The 16,109-nt window shown below is 42.2% G+C and overlaps 1 protein-coding gene across 1 annotated transcript in view; it reads left to right on the top strand.

Annotated features, from left to right (window-relative positions):
• Tex9 (testis expressed 9) overlaps nt 1–15,865 on the top strand; it is a 35,294-nt gene extending 19,429 nt beyond the window's left edge. Inside the window, exons 9-11 of the mRNA XM_075965298.1 lie at nt 1,647–1,781; nt 14,466–14,600; nt 15,459–15,865. Coding sequence (XP_075821413.1) covers nt 1,647–1,781; nt 14,466–14,600; nt 15,459–15,536 — 348 coding nt within the window. The 3' untranslated portion in view covers nt 15,537–15,865. The remainder of the gene's footprint in view (nt 1–1,646; nt 1,782–14,465; nt 14,601–15,458) is intronic.
• Nucleotides 15,866–16,109: the final 244 nt, after the last annotated feature.

The following is a 16,109-nucleotide window of genomic DNA, read 5'->3' on the forward strand; positions in this document are numbered from 1 at the left end:
GCTGTCCCTTTTCAGCAACAAACTACCGTAGAATATTGGCACAAATACAAGATATGCTGTTTCTCCTCAAGTTGGATAATTCCTAGTGGGGTTAATATGCAACCTTCCATTTATCCTTCGTTTCTTCAAGCGGTAGACGTTGTCAGTTCTCCACAAGAGCAATATTCATGGGCAAGCGGTCTCTAACCAGGACTTTCGGGTGTTTCCAGAAGACCGTGAGTGAGTTAGGCTTAGAGGCGTATATTGTGTGTATTGTGTTTGTGTTCTGACAGTAAAGCTTTTGTGGAGACCAGAGAGCAGAGCTAGCCACTAGTGAACCATAGAAGCTGGGCAGTGGTGGCACACACCTTTAATCCCAGCTTTGGGAGGTGGAGACAGGAAGGGATAAGGTGGGATGGAGACAGGATCTGAGCCCCTTTTGGACTGAGGAACGAGAGGGGAAGGAAGCAGCTGGCGGCTGCTCCTGGTTCTCTGATCTTCTGGGTTCCCCACCCAACAGTTGATAATTAATAAAGAATAATAATTCTTATTAAGAATAAGATTAATTAGATTAATGCTTCAGGCATATGCCTATAAACTCAGCACTAAGGAAGCAGACACAGAAGGGTCTAGAGTGTCAGCCTGGGCTGAACATACAGCAAGATCCTGTCTCCTAACAGTTCAGTTTTAAAATATTTACTCCTAAAATAAGTATGGACAATAATTATACAGTGTTTTGAATCAACATGAGGCAGAAAATATTAAACAAAAGAACAACATTCGTTGTGGTTGGAGAGATGGCTTAGTGATTAAGAGCACTGGCTGTCCTTCCAGAGGACCCAGGTTCAATTCCCAGTACCCACATAGTAGCTCACAACCATCTTAGCTCCAGCTCCAGGAGGTCTGAGGCCTTCTTCCGGGCTCCAAAAGCACCAGCCACACAAGTGGTACAGACGTAATTGAAGAGACCTAACTTGACACCAGTGCAGCCATTAAGGCTGCAGACCAGCTACACTGGGGCTAAGTCTTACCCTTACAATAACCAGGAAAAGCTACAGACTGTGCCATGTGGGGACCAATCAGAATTGAGATAAACTAGTACTAGATGCTCCAGAAAGTTAGAAATAGCTTACCTAACTTGTATATAGGTTGCCAATCTCCTTCCAGCAATGCCAGTGCCAATCCCTGTTTGACAAGACTCTTACTGTCCCACTCCTGCCCAAGCAGGAGTTCAGCCCCCATCTGAATCTGGAATTCACCTATCCCCCCACCTCCATTCTTTATTCCTTAAAATCACGAGCTCAACTGAGCTGGAGGCTCTCCCAATCCAACCGCAGTGTCAGAACGCATGGAGAGCCCATGCTTGAGCTTCAGTAAAGGCTCTTTGCTTTGCATGTGAACCCGGGCATAATAATAACACAGCAGACAACACCACCCTCCCCCGCTGAGAACTAGCGGATAGAATTAAAAAACTACAAAAGCATTTGCAACTACATCTTTAGGTGTCTCTCTAGTGCCAGTTTTGGGTGACACTCCTGAGAACTGTGTCTCTTGATGCTTGGCCTGCAGCCCCATGTGAGTAAAAGCAGGAAGCATGGAAATGAAACAATGCAAAATGTAAAAGGGAACTGATGGCATTTCAATATTCTGTATTTTTAACTACACAGGAATTAGAAAATAAAAGAAGATTACAAAAACAGGCCGCTACAAGTCAGAGTGCCACCGAAGTTCGCCTGAATCGCGCTCTTGAAGAAGCGGAGAAGTACAAGGTGGAGCTGAACAAACTCAGGCAAAGTAACAAGGTGCACAAAGCCGGGTAGCTCCAGTAGGGCTCGCCCTGGGATTCCCCTCCCTCGGCAGGCAAGCGGCAGAAACCGGATTTATTGCTTCTTGTGGTGGTGGGTGGGGCGGGACGTACAGGCCAAGGTGCTCCTGTGAAGGCCAGAGGACAGCTTCCCGGGGTTTGTCACCTCCTTCTCCCTCTTGTGTGCAGTCGGGGGTCTAAATCAGATGATGAATCTTACGTGTTAAGCCTTTACTCCCTGAGCTGTCTCACCAGCCCAGAAAATAACCTCACTGGCCCCTGTGAAATTTAAATTTCTTGAGTGCTGGGCAGTGGTAGCTGACACCACTAACCCCAGCACTCCGGGAGGCAGAGGCAGGTGGATCTCTGAGTTTGAGGTCAGCCTGGTCTACAGTACAAGTTCCAGGATCCAGGACAGCTAGGGCTGTTACACAGAGAAACCTTGTCTTGAAACCAAAAAAATGTTTTCTTGTGTCGTGATGAATGTTCTCTTTTCAGAAAAAAAAAATTCTTAATAATCGGTACATTTTCCACTAGTTAGGATTTTCCACTAATTAGGATTTTGTTTTGGCTGTTATAATTGGGTGACTGCATACTCCTTTGGAGTCATTTCTTCACATAATCTTTAGAGGGCTATGTTATATGTCAGATTCTTCCTGAACCCTGTGGATAAGCCATGAAAAGTAAGCACCTTTTGTATGTCGCCTTCTTCTCTGAATCTCAGGCTTCTGCTATACAGAGGGAGGAGATGTATTACAGGGCTACAGGTCTGAGCCTTGAGCTCTGGGGGCTTTGTTAAGTACAGACCGCTGGATCCTACCCTTGGAGGCCTGAAAATCACAGCGTCACTATGGGTGGTAGCACCTGTTAGAGATGTGTAAAGGCCGCTGTCACGCCTCCAGTGGCAGCCAGTTCCTTGAGTATCTGTTGATCCTCAGTGAATGGAGGTGGATACTGATGCCAGAACCTTTCACAGTCTGTACAATTAGTTCCGCATCAACCTGATGGAATTGCTTCCTTATGACATTTAGTACCTTAACAATGACTTAGGAACCACCTTATTTTATAACTGATGGTGGATTCTGAATTGTCTCAGTAACACTGGCTGGAAACAAGAGATGATTAGCAGAGCCAACACGTGACACCTTAACTACACCATCTTAATGATTCCATCTGAGGCACCTGCTGCAGCTGGCCAGCTGCTCCGTGTTTAAAGGCCATCAGCGATGATCTAACTGAGATAAGTTATCTTCACATCCCAGCACTCAGCATGTTGCTGCGACTTAAGAAAGCAAAAGGCAGAGTAACTGTATCGGGATTTGCCCTTCTGGTTGTTGATCTGATCTCTGACTTGCTGCACACGTTAGAGAAATAGAAAGGAAAGCTGTTTTCTTTCCAGTAAGTGACTTTCTTTCTATCCAGCAGTGTTGAAAATTCAAGTAATGAAGACTTGGTAGCCATACCTTTAACCTGAGCACTCGAAAGGCAGAGGCAGGCAAATCTCTGTGAGTTCAAGGCCAGCCTGGACTACAAAGTGAGTTTCAGGACAGCCAGGGCTACATAGAGAAATCCTGTCTCAAAAAACAAGCAAGCAAACAAACAGAAAGAGACTTGGTATGTGAACACTTCCATGAGTCACCAGGAATACAAAAACTTGGATGTATGCAAAGTTGACTCAAATTATTTCAAAGTTTCAAACACTATTTTAGTGAGACAGCATCTCAAAAAACCAGAGGAAAAAAAGTTATGTATTTATGACTCATTTTTTAAATTTTTACTTATTTGTGTATTTTTAGGGCTTGTCTCTGGGCATGCTTAGGCTCCGAAGTTGTGGTCTTTTCTCTTAGCATCTAACCTGTGTGTAACTCTTCTTTGGCGAGGAGGGATTTTCCCATTTCATCTTTTGTGTCTTCTTACTCCTTTTAGACATATGATTAGGTAAATTAAAACTTTCCGGTCTGTGTGTTTGAAACGTGACAAGAAAAGAGTAAGGTTTACATAAAAGAGAATAAGATTCCCTCATAGTCATCAGAAACTTAAAGATCTGTTTTTAAAATAATGACAAATTATTCTCCACAGAGGCTGGGAAACAAAACAATAGCTTTAAAGTAAAAATAACCCTTTGAACTGAAGTCAGTCACCCTAGCCAGATATAAGGGTGCAGGAATCTTAGTGTAAGGCTGTGGTGTGTGTGTGTGTGTGTGTGTGTGTGCGCACCACACATGTGAACACACACATTTATATTTATGTGTGTTGAAGGCCAGAGGCTGACACTGGGTGTCTTCCCCAATCATTCTACCTTACTCCTTGAGACGAGGTCTCACTCTGAACTGAGAACTGGCCCGTTTCCTTAGTTGACCCGAATGGCTGGCTCCCAGAATGCACATAGGCAGCACTACTTACATGGGGGCTAGGGATCCAAGCCCTGGCCTCACACCTAACCAGTGATCCATTATCTGCGCCCTCTCTTCTCTCTCCTCTTTCCGGGATCATACTGTCCCTCACGTCTCACACTGTGTTCTCCAAGGCTACAGAGTTGTCACTGTGGAGCCTGCTGAGGGAAGAGGGGTGAAATGGATATCTACCTAGAAACAGCATTTGATGAGGTGGTTGTTTGACATATGGGACCAAAGTCCATGTTCCTTCATTTAGAAGTGATAATTTCTGATTCTTTTTAAATTTATTTAGAAATATTGCCAGGCTGTGGTTGTGCACGCCTTTAATCCCAGCACTTGGGAGGCAGAGGCAGGCAGATCTCTGAGTTCGAGACCAGTCTGGTCTACAAAGCAACTTCCAGTACAGCTAGGACTGTAATAGAGAAACCCTGTCTTGAAAAACCAAAAAGAAGAAGAAGAAGAAGAAAAGAAGAAGAAGAAGAAGAAGAAGAAGAAGAAGAAGAAGAAGAAGAAGAAGAAGAAGAAGAAAGGAAGTTAAAAAATAAAAATAAAAGAAAGAAAAAAGGGGGAAAAAAGAAATATTTATGAGGTCCTGTTAGGTACTGTACCACCCAGAGGTTTATGGGAGGCTGTAGATAGATGGATTGAGATCAGATGTCGTCCTTGTATTCATATACTGAAGCTGACTGAGTGCATAAGGAAGTGCTTAGGTAATCAGTCAGGCATAATCATGCTCTTGCGCTAGTCCATGGGGCAGAAGCTGTGGAGGGTACATGGTGTTCTGAGCAGGCAGCCAGACCATGACATTTGTTTTCTAAATGTAGTCTAAGCTAAAATTGGAATAATTTGTAGCAGTTAGGTGCCAAGGAAAAGATTATGAACAGAAGGAATAGTGTGTAGAAATGTCCATGAGGCAAGAAAGAGGAGGAAGGCATCATAGATGTGAAGGTAGGAGCAGAAAGCAAGCCACAAACACTGGAGAGCACCTGAAGTCATTCTCCTGGCTCGCTAGGCTATGCATCGGTCTGGAGCTCGTTCACAGAGCAGTGCAGAGCAGCTGTGGTTCCCCTGGCCATCCAGTAGGGAACTTGATGCAGGGAGCCCAAAATGGAGGCGGACAGGCTGGATCTCTAGAGCATAGGCACAGTGTCAGACAGTGTAGGTTTGACTGACTGATGGCAACAAAAATAGAAATGAATTGAGTATCAAAAATTGTACTTAAGAGAGAAAACCACAAGGACTGGGCATAGGTTTTGAAAGGGGGAAGTCTTAGGTGTTTTGTTTTTTTTTAAGTTTTATATTAAGTGCATGTGTGTATGTCTGGGTGGGGGGTGGGGGTATGTGCACATGAGTTCAGGTGATTGAGGAGGCCAGAACACAGAGTGTTGGATCCCTGGAGCTGGAGTTAACTACAGCTGCTGTGAGCTCCCTGATGTGGGTGCTGGGAACTCAACTTGGATCCTTTGTAAGAGCAGCTCATGCGTTCTTAGCTATGGAATCACCCATTGGCTCCAGGACTTTTTTTTTACTTAAGGTTTTTTTCTCCTTAAACTAGGTACTGCCATTACTGAAATAAGAAAGACTTGAGTAGGTTTAGGGAAGGACAATTGTAGTACATGCCAGTAGGAAATAGTGAAGATGAGGCAGGAGGGTTCGGGAAGAAACTATGAATTATTTTAAGATATTGTAATACTGAAGTTACTCTGGGAACCCGAGAGGGGATATCAAGATGTAAGCATCTGCACAGAGCGGATGAGTGAGAGGGAGAGAAGCCAGGGTGTGGCGGAGTGGCCACTGCTGTGAGTGCCGACAAGGTGCTGAGTGAACAGCAGAGCTGGGCTCAGAAACGTTTCCGTAGGGTGGTGAGGAGGCTGTGCTTGCTCTGTGTGGGATTCAAACCGGGTGAGATGAGGAAACCGAGTGAATGAATGTGAAGTGTAGACGTGGAGGGAAATACAAAGTTGACCTAATTTTTAAATAAGGTCATTTAAATATGGTGAAGTGAAGATTGATTATGTATAGTTTGAGTCTTGGCTCCTAGGCATTCCCATGACCATAGCTCAGTTCCCTACAGGACATTCTCTCTGCTCAGAAAGATCCTTGTGTCCTGCCGAGGCCTTTCCCAGAGGTGCAACTGCACTGCCGTCCTCTCCTAAGTTAAACACAAGCGGACTCTGCGTGGGCTCTTGGGACTGGATGCCTGCTCTGTGCAGGAGTCGGAACTGACCCGTGCTGGGGTTTTCCCTCCACCCTCTTACCAGTGAGTTATCACTGCTCTTGTCAAAGAATCAGCTTTTGTTTTTACTTCAGTCTGCTCTGTTTCCCTGACATATCCCTTTCACTTCTGCTTTCTTGTTTGGGTTTTAATTTGCTCCTTTGTCTCTAGCTGAAGTTGAACCTTAGATCGCTGATTTTAAACTTTGTTTTCTAAAGCATTTAGTGCTACACCTGTCTTTAAATTGATGCTTTACATTTGTCTGACAATTTTTGACCTGCTTCTCTGTTTGTTTGTTTGTTTGTTTGTTTGTTTGTTTGTTTGTTTGTTTGCTGTGTTTTTTCGAGACAGGGTTTCTCTATGTAACAGCCCTGGCTGCCTGACTGTCCTGGAACTCTCTTTATAGACCAGACTGGCCTCGAATTCTAGAGATCTACTGGTTTCTGCTTCCTGAGTGCTGGGATTAAAGGTGTGCACACCACGCCCAGCAATTTTTGGCATCTTTAATATATATTATACTACGAAGACATAACTATATATAATAAACCTGTACATGATGGTGTAAAATGTGGTTGAATTTGGCAATTACAGCTTGGGATAGAGGCACGAGTCACTGTATTCAGGCGTTGTGTTCTCAGGAGCACACACGATGATGCTTTTCGATGACATTCTCATGGATATATATTTTCACATGTGTCATAGCTTACTTACAGTCACCTTTCTATTGCCCTCTCCCTTCTTCCCCTCAAGCGGCTTCCCCTTTGCTTTAATGTCATGTAGATGCATATATAAGTCTAGACTCTTCACCAGAGGAAACAAGCATTATTATCTGATCTGGCTTAATTCACTTACTACAATGACCTCCAGTTGCATCCATTTTCCTGCACATGACATGATCTCATTCCTCCATGCTATATCCCACATTTCTTACCAATTTATCTGTTGATGGGTCTCTATGGAGGTTCCCTAACCTGGCTATTGTGAACCATTCTGCATCAACATGGATGTGCATGTTGACTTAGATTCCTCCACATGTATACCTAGGGTGGCACATCTGGATCTCATGGTGATTCTATTTTTATTGTTTAGACACCGTCATACTACCTTCCCAGTTTACATCCCCCCGGCTGTAATCGGGCCTTCTCTTTGCCACATCCGTACTTGTCTTGATGGCTGTTCTGACTGGGGTGAGATGGAGCTCACTGTAGTTTTCATTTGCATTTCCCCAGTTGGCTAAAGATGATGAGTACTTATTCTTATATCTATTGCATTTGTATTTCTTTTGAGATTTGTCTATTCAGTTAATTTGCCCAATTAATTATATGGTTTGAGGTTTTAGTTCTTTATAGATCCTGGATATGAATCCCCTCTCAGAATCAAATGGCTAGATCTGTGAGGAAAATTAAAGTTACTTACTTATGTATGTTTGCCTGAATATATGTATATATACCGTGTGTGTACAGTTGCCCATGGAGGCCAGGAAAGGTGTCAGATCCCGGGGCCTGGAGTTACAGGTGGTTATGAGCCGACATACGGGAGCTGGAAACTAAACCTAGGCCTTCTGCAAGAGCAGCAAGAGTTCTTAAACTAAGCGATCTCTCCAGCTTCATTTCCTGTAGTTATTTAAAAAGTATTTCTTTAAATGATATCCAACTGGTCTTTTTATTTCCTTCATTCTCTGAATTGGGTTCAATTTCTTTTTTTTTTTCAATTTGTTTCTTTTGCTAATTTTCCTGCTTGGACGTGGAACTGCTGCACTGGAATCTCCTTCTGTCTGACAGAAGAGCTTAACCTGGGGATTTTACTGTATGTAAGCTGCTGGTGAATTCTGATAAACTTTGATTTTGATTATTTTTAAAGTTTTCATCATTCTGTTTAAAGCACCAATTCTCCTTCTGTCTTCTCCTTGGACCCATGCACTGTTTAGAAGTTTGCCAGTCTATTTCCACACATTAGGGCATCCCCCAGATAGCCTTCTTAAGGGTTTCAAGTTAATCCCATCACAGATAGGACATCCATGATATGTTTGGATCTTTATAGGTTGGTGCAGGCTTGTTTTATGATCCCAAATATGGTTGAAGAGAGATGCTCCTTGTGCCTTCTGCCTTTGTTGGACGGAGCCGTCCTCAAGCGCAGCCAGGCCAAGCTACTTGACCGTTGTCATGTCTGCACCTTCACATACTTTCTGTGTCTCAGTGAGCAAGAGGCGCATAAATGAAACTGGATCTGTCGTTTCCTCTTGAGCTCGATCCACATCTGCATCCTGTTTGTCAAAGCTGCTACTAGACAGAACATTCAGTATTGTTCTGTCTTCTTGATGGATTGGCCACTTCCAAAATGACTGTTTTTACTCCTGGTGGAGCCTTGGTATTAAAGTAGTAGCCTGAGCTCTACTCAGTTACCATTGCCGTGTCTTCTGTCCATGTCCCACGTCACTGTAGACAGCGTAGCTGAGTTTGGCTTTTTTCTATCCAGCCTAGCAATCTCTTGTTAATTGGAAGTGTTTATATTTAATATTATTCCTAATATAGATGGCTTATCTGATATCAACACTGTATTCCTTTTACTGGCTCCTTTGCACTTCAGTATTTACTACACATCTTTAACTATACTCAGGTAACACAGAATTCATAGATAACCTAGGAACCTTATAAGCAGTTATCTTACCCTCTTTGCTATTGCATTGATTTTTATGGCAAAGCACACACAATATTTACTTTCCTAAACATTTTTAAGTATAAAATAATTATTATGGTTTTGGAATCAGTCTTTACACTTTTTATCATGGAAAAAAAAGGGAACTCAGTACCCCATTCCCCAGGCCCTGGCAACACCATTCTGTTTCTAACCGTGAAGCTGATTTCTATAGGTGCCTCCCTCCTAGGAGGAGAATCACATCTTTATCTTTTTGATAGGATTATTTAGTTTAATACAGTGTTCTCAGGGTTGTTCCGTCTTTTCAAATTTGATTCCTTTAGAAGGCTCAATAACATCCTGACTCATACACACACACACACACATCTCGCTTTGGAGCCTGTCCTGGAACTAGCTCTTGTAGACCAGGCTGGTCTCGAACTCACAGAGATCTGCCTGCCTCTGCCTCCCGAGCGCTGGGATTAAAAGCGTGCACCGCCACCGCCCGGCTACAACCCGTCATATTTACATGCCACTTTTTGTTTGTTCACCTCCTGGTGGATGCTTAGGTTTTGAACTCTTGGTCACTAGGAACAGAGACGCCCAGATCTGAGTGAGGTCTTGCTCTTGTTTGGGTATATATTCTGAAGTGGAATTGCAGGATCAGAGGCGAGTGCTCTTCAGTTTTGGTTTCTGTAGCAATTTTACATATCTATTTGTAAATGACTAAGTGTTCTCATATCGTCAACATTTGTTATTTTGATTTTTATTGATACCAGTCATCCTATTGGGTTTGATTGTTTTGCATGTCTAATTATAAGTAATTGTTCAGCATCTTGTATTTAGTAACCATTTGTCTGTCTTCTCTAGAGAAACATCCAGAAAAGCCCTTTTTTACATTTTATTGTGTATTCTGGACGTTAGGCCTTATGCAGATGTATGGCTTGCAAATATTTTTTCCCACTCAGCAGACTGCCTTTTCACCTTTTGCTGTATCCTGTGTGTCCTTTGTTTGATACAGTCCAGTTTACTTTTCCTTTGTTTCCTGTGCTTCTCTGCCAAAATCCAGTGTCATTAAGTTTCTTAGTTTCAGTCTTTTTGCTCAAGTCTTTATTCCATTTCACACACACACACACACACACACACACACACACACACACACACACCACACGCATGCTTCTGGAGCACTTGCTGTTTTTGCAGAGGCTCCAGATCTTACAGCCAGCTGTGACTCCAGTTCCAGGGGATCTGGCACCTTCTTCTGTATGAGGTGCACAGGATACATGCAGGCAAAACATTCATATACATTAATAAAACTTTAAAAAATACAAGTAAATGTCATGGACCTCAGAAAGAAACCCTCACATATATGAGCAAATGATTCTTTTTAACATAGGTGTTAAACAATCAAGAAAGAACAGTCTCTTGAAAAATAGTGCTAGGAAACTCTGCAACCTGCCCCCGTGAATGCGTGTGTGTGTACACATACATGCACATCAATGGTACACTGGTTTGTTTTTTGGTTCTTCAAGACAGGGTTTCTCTGTAGCTTTGGTGCCTGTCCTGGCACTAGCTCTTGTAGACCAGGCTGGCCTCGAACTCACAGAGATCCGCCTGCCTCTGCCTCCCGAGTGCTGGGATTAAAGGTGTGAGCCACCACCGCCCGGCAATGGTACACTGTTCTAATTATTCTTAAAATATTATGATTTGATGTCAGGAAGCATTATTTTTGTATGCATTCATTCGCTCATTCATTTTGATTCTTTCATAAGTGGAATTGTTTTTTTAGTTTTTTTTTTCTGAGCTGTTAACTTTAGTATGTAGAAGCAACCATTTTTTTCTGTTGGTTTTGTAACCTGCAGCTTTGCTGAATCCATTTCTTGGTTATCATGATTTTCTTATAAATCTTTAGGATTTCCATATCTGAGATCTTGTCATCTATGAGGAATCTTCTTCCTCTCCAGTGTGGATGTCAATTGTTCTGTCCCAATTGTGGGGCTACAAGTCCCAGTTCTGTGTGCAACAGAGGTGACAAAAGCAAGGGCCTTTGTCTGGTTCCTGAGCGACAGCAAGGCTTCCAGTCCACTGTTTGTGAGCTGTGGGCTTTTCACATATGGACTTTCGTATCTGGGGTAGTTTTCTTATATTTAATACTTTATTTTTCTCATGAAAAAATATTGACTCTTGTCAATAATCATGTGTTTCTCCTTTATTCTGTGAATACGGAATATTAGCATATTAACATTGAGTTTTATGTTGAACCACCCTGTTCTGGCAGTAGGTTTCCCGTGGCCATCATCTGTAAACCCTTAATGTACTGTTGAGTTTGTTTTGCATCAGATTTCATCAGTGAAACAGATCTGAGGTTTTCTTGCAATGCCTTCAGTCTGACTTTGGTTATGAGTAACGTTTCCCTGAGAATGGCTTTAGATGTTGTTGTTTGGATATAGCTTGATTTTGTTCTTCAGTGGCTTAAATATTATTGCTAGAAGATGGGTCCCAATCTGGGTGGTGTTAGGAGGTGTTATGGAACATTTAAGAGGTGTGACCTAGGAGGTCCTTAGGTCATTTGGGGATATGTCCTCAGAAAGGACTGAGGCCATAGTTTTTATCTGCTTTTCTCTTGAACACATCCCTGCCTCTGCTGTCCTGTATGCTATGAGGCCCTCGTCAGAGCCAAGCTATTGCTGGATCCATTCCCTGGAATCTGCAGAACTGTGAGCCTAATAAACCACTTCGTGGGCAGGAGAGATGACCAGCAGTTGCACAGGGACCCAGGTTTGTTTTCCAGCATCCATATGATGGCTCACAACTGTCCATAGCTCCAGTTCCAGGGGATATGACACCCTGTCCTGGCCTCCACATTCATACAATCCTTTTATTTCTGTAAAGTCAGCTGCAGTGGCCCCTCTGTGGTTTCTGGTTTTACTCACGTCAGTTTTGCGGGGTTTTTGCCAGTGTTCCTAAAGGTTTCTTGATAGTCATGGAGCCAACTTTTTAAATATGTTTGTCTGTTCTATTAATTCACTTACATGTGCTCTCAAATTTATCATTTCCACTTCTGCCAGCTTCAGTTTGTTTCTTTCCCTACTATGAAAAGTGAGGTTGATTTGAGATCATTCTTCAATCTTCAGGCTTTGACCATCCTGCATATGAATGTCATAGTCCCACCTGTGTATGTTGGTGCTTGAAGAGATTTTCTAATATTCTTTAAAAATTGAGTAGTTTGAATTTATTACATTTTGGTTCTTAAAAAGTTATTTATGTATTTTGTGTGTGGGTCCTGTCTGCCTATACACTTGCAGGCCAGAAGAAGGCATCAGATTCCATTATAGATGGCTGTGAGCTACCATTAGTTGCCAGGAATTGAACTCAGTGCCTCGAGAAGAGCAGCCAGTGCTTTTAGCCACTGAGCCATCTCTTTAGCCCCTATATTTTGGTTCTTGAATGTCCCTGAAAGCTTGTGTTGAAGCCTTGTTTGGTCCTGTGTCTGTACAACTGGGAGGTGGTAAAACCTTTAGGAGATGGTCCCTGGCAGAAGGTCATTGGGGTGCACTGTGATGGGAATACTGGGAACTGAGCCCTTTCCTCTCTTTGCTTTCCTGCTTCTTTGAAGTCCAGTGTTGCCCTCTGCTGTGTGCTTTCACCGTGACGTACTGTTTACCAACGCCCAGGGCACCTGGGCCAGCCAATGTGGAAAGTGCTGGAGCTGAGCAGAGCAAGCCCCTCAAGTTGTTGTGGGCATTTGTTCCAGGGCAGGAAGCTGACTCTGTTTGTGCTTAGTTCATACAGTTTAATTTCTAGCTTCAGCCACTGTTACAGACACTTTATGTTAAAGACACTTTATGATTTTAGTCTTCTTGAACTTGTTAAGATTTATGGTTCACCATGATTTGTTCTGGAAAATGACCTGGCTGCATTTGAGAAAACTGTATTTATTTCTCTGTTGTTGGGAGTTGTATCTCAGTTCATCTGTCCCCCGTTTTCTTATTGACCTGTTTAGTGACTATACATGACTAAAGTAGGATACTGAGGTGTCTGCTCTTACTGTGGTGACCTCTCCCTTGCAATCTGTTCATGCTTGCTTCTTAGGTTTAGGCATGCTTATATTTGATGCACCTGTCACAACTTAGAGAATGGACCCCTTTGTCAGGATGTAATGTTCATGCCTCTTCATAATTCTCACTGGGGAACGGCTCTACAGACATCAGACAAAAATAGGCTAATTTCTTTTGGCTACTATTTTTTTGGAGTATCTTCTTCCATCCATGGTACATGTCTTTAGAGCTAGTCAGTTACCTGCAGTCGGGTGCTGTTCTATTTTAATCCATCTCTTCCAACGTGTGCGTTTTCAGTTGTCTATAGTTAATTACGGATAAGGACAGGCTTCTCACCGACATTTCGCTGTTTACTGTATGTCTTGTTTTGGTCTTGTATTCTTTACTTAGTTTTTCTGTTTGCCTCTCATTTGTTCTATAGCAGTTTTGTCATTGGTAATGTTTTATGATCTAGCTGTAAAGTTAAAGGAATCTATTTTAAGCGGTAAATTAACCTCATCATTTGCAAACTACAGTCTTACAGTTCTGCTTCCCTGTTAATGTCACCCTTCACTCAGCTGTATAGTAGACTTGTTCACCTGTGGTGCTGTAGATTGTAACCATGGAGTTTCTACCTGCTTGAGTGTGGCTTTTACTTCATGGGTAACTTTCTTGCTGCCTCCTTGGTTTCTAGAGTTCAGAAAGTGACTGTTTCAGTGCTAGAATGTGGGCCTGGAGCTTCCTCACTGGCCATATTGATAACACCACTCTTAGACTTTTTCTCTTTACAGCTATTTATACTCCCCATGCTGTTTCCTAGTATCCCTTGTTTTCTCCTTTTAAACAAATGTATTTGTAGAATCCTAGCTCCTCTGTCATCGTACTCCTTACTGCAAGTGTAGATCTTCCGGGACCTAGTAACTTCTATTGGCCTATTTTACTGAGATTATGGGTTTGCTGCCCTTGCCATTGCTGTAGATGAGTTCTCTGCTTAGCTCTTTAGAATAATCTTTCACAGGTTCCTGGAACTCTCACCCTGGATGTGATACTTGTCTGCCAGTGGTTTAGTGAAAATGCATGTGCAGACTTTGAGGCTCTTTCTTGGATTTCCCATCTGAAGTCGGTAGTATCTTGTCAGTCCCGATCTGTCTTCAGCCCCACAGGACTCCACTGTAAACCGCACACTGGAAAGTCCTGTCCAAGAGCTAGTTTAATATGAAGCTCCTACCTCAGAGGGCCACACCATATTCAGATTCTGCTACTAAAAGTTCTGCAAGTTTACATTCCTTAGAATTCAAAGTCATTTTTTAAAAGAAATTTTGAAAAAAAAATTTAAGAAGGTAGCTGTGGTTATTTCATAAAGAACAATCTTATATTTCAACTAAAAATTTCTTTTGTAGGATATTACAAATGAGGACCACCAAAAAATTGAAGTGTTAAAATCAGAAAACAAGAAGCTAGAAAGACAAAAAGGAGAATTATTGATAGGGTTCAAGAAACAATTGAAATTAATTGACATTTTGAAAAGGCAGAAGGTAAGTCTAACAGCAGAAGCTACGTAGATATGCTGCAGACTTTCCTGCTATAAAGTTTAGGGTTGCTTTGTTTAGAATATTGTACATAAAACTGTACCTAAAGATGCGCTGTATACATGTAAAGTCATGTGTGTAATACACTATATACATGTAAAGTCACATGTGTGTAATATACTATATATAGGTAAAGTCACATGTGTGTAATACACTATATACATGTAAAGTCACATGTATGTAATATACTATATGCATGTAAAGTCACGTGTGATACACTATATACATGTAAAGTCACACATGTGTAATATACTGAGCTTCACTGGTATATATATGTGTGTATGTATGTGTATATATATACATATACATATATATATGTGTGTGTGGTTCTTCCCAACTTCAGAAAGTATCATACAGGAAAATGACCTGTTTTAGTGGATTATTTCCCTCTTCAAACTTTGAACAGTAATTCCAAAGCACACTGCACCGTTTTTGAAATGTGACAAAAGACAACTCACACAGTTCTCACTTTATTTCAAAGATCAGGTAAAATAATAATGAATTATTCCTTTAACAGTAGCTTGGTCTTGAGTGTACTGCCCGTTTAAAATGTTCCACTTGGCATTAGGTGTGGTGGCGCATGCCTTTAATCCCAGCGGAGTTCCAGGACAGCCAGAGAGCTGTTACACAGAGAAACCCTGTCTCAAAAACCAAACCAAACAAAAACAAACAAACAAAAATACTTGCATAATTAGAGTATGTGTCCAACAATGGGGCTTGTTTAGTGATAGCATATTATCACAAACTTACAAGTTTCCTGTTGTGTGGCTTTCTCTGAATCAGACATGGATTTTTTTTAAACAGATGCACATTGAAGCTGCCAAGATGCTGTCTTTCAGCGAGGAAGAGTTTATGAAGGCTCTCGAGTGGGGCAGTTCATGAGTGAGAGACTTCAACATGACGCTTGTTTGTGAGCGTTTATCCAACATCGAATTGTAGTGTTTCTTTGCTGTTCATAAATAATGAGATGTTTGTGAAATAAAAAGCTCAGGGATCAGCCTGCTGAAATAAACCGTGTTTGGGAGAACATTCTAAGGCAAGGCCAGACTACACTACTGGCCTTACTCCCTTTTTCTTTGATAGTTGTACCATAAAGAAGCAAGACTTTGACTTTTAATTCTTTTTTTATACCTCATTAGATGCGGCATAGGGCAGAACAAGACTCCAGAGATACTCTCCCTCAGCTAGGTGGTTACCTGTTACCCAAGGCTGCTGCATTCGAACAGCAGTGATGCAGGTGGGACCCTGTGTTCAGTAGTTCAGAGACAGTGTGGAAAGAGCACCGAGTAACACCTAGGTAAAAGTGACAGCTCCTGGTTACAGCAAAGAAAACTTTGTTGACGAGGGCCGGACAGTTTACCCTTCCTCTAGCACAGCACAGAGATACACAGAGAGACAGCTAGAGAAAAGAAACTTCATTGGTCTCCAGCACTGGGCCCACGACAGTAAAACTCA

Source organism: Microtus pennsylvanicus, chromosome 3 (genome assembly GCF_037038515.1).
Source record: "Microtus pennsylvanicus isolate mMicPen1 chromosome 3, mMicPen1.hap1, whole genome shotgun sequence".
Lineage (NCBI taxonomy): Eukaryota > Metazoa > Chordata > Mammalia > Rodentia > Cricetidae > Microtus > Microtus pennsylvanicus.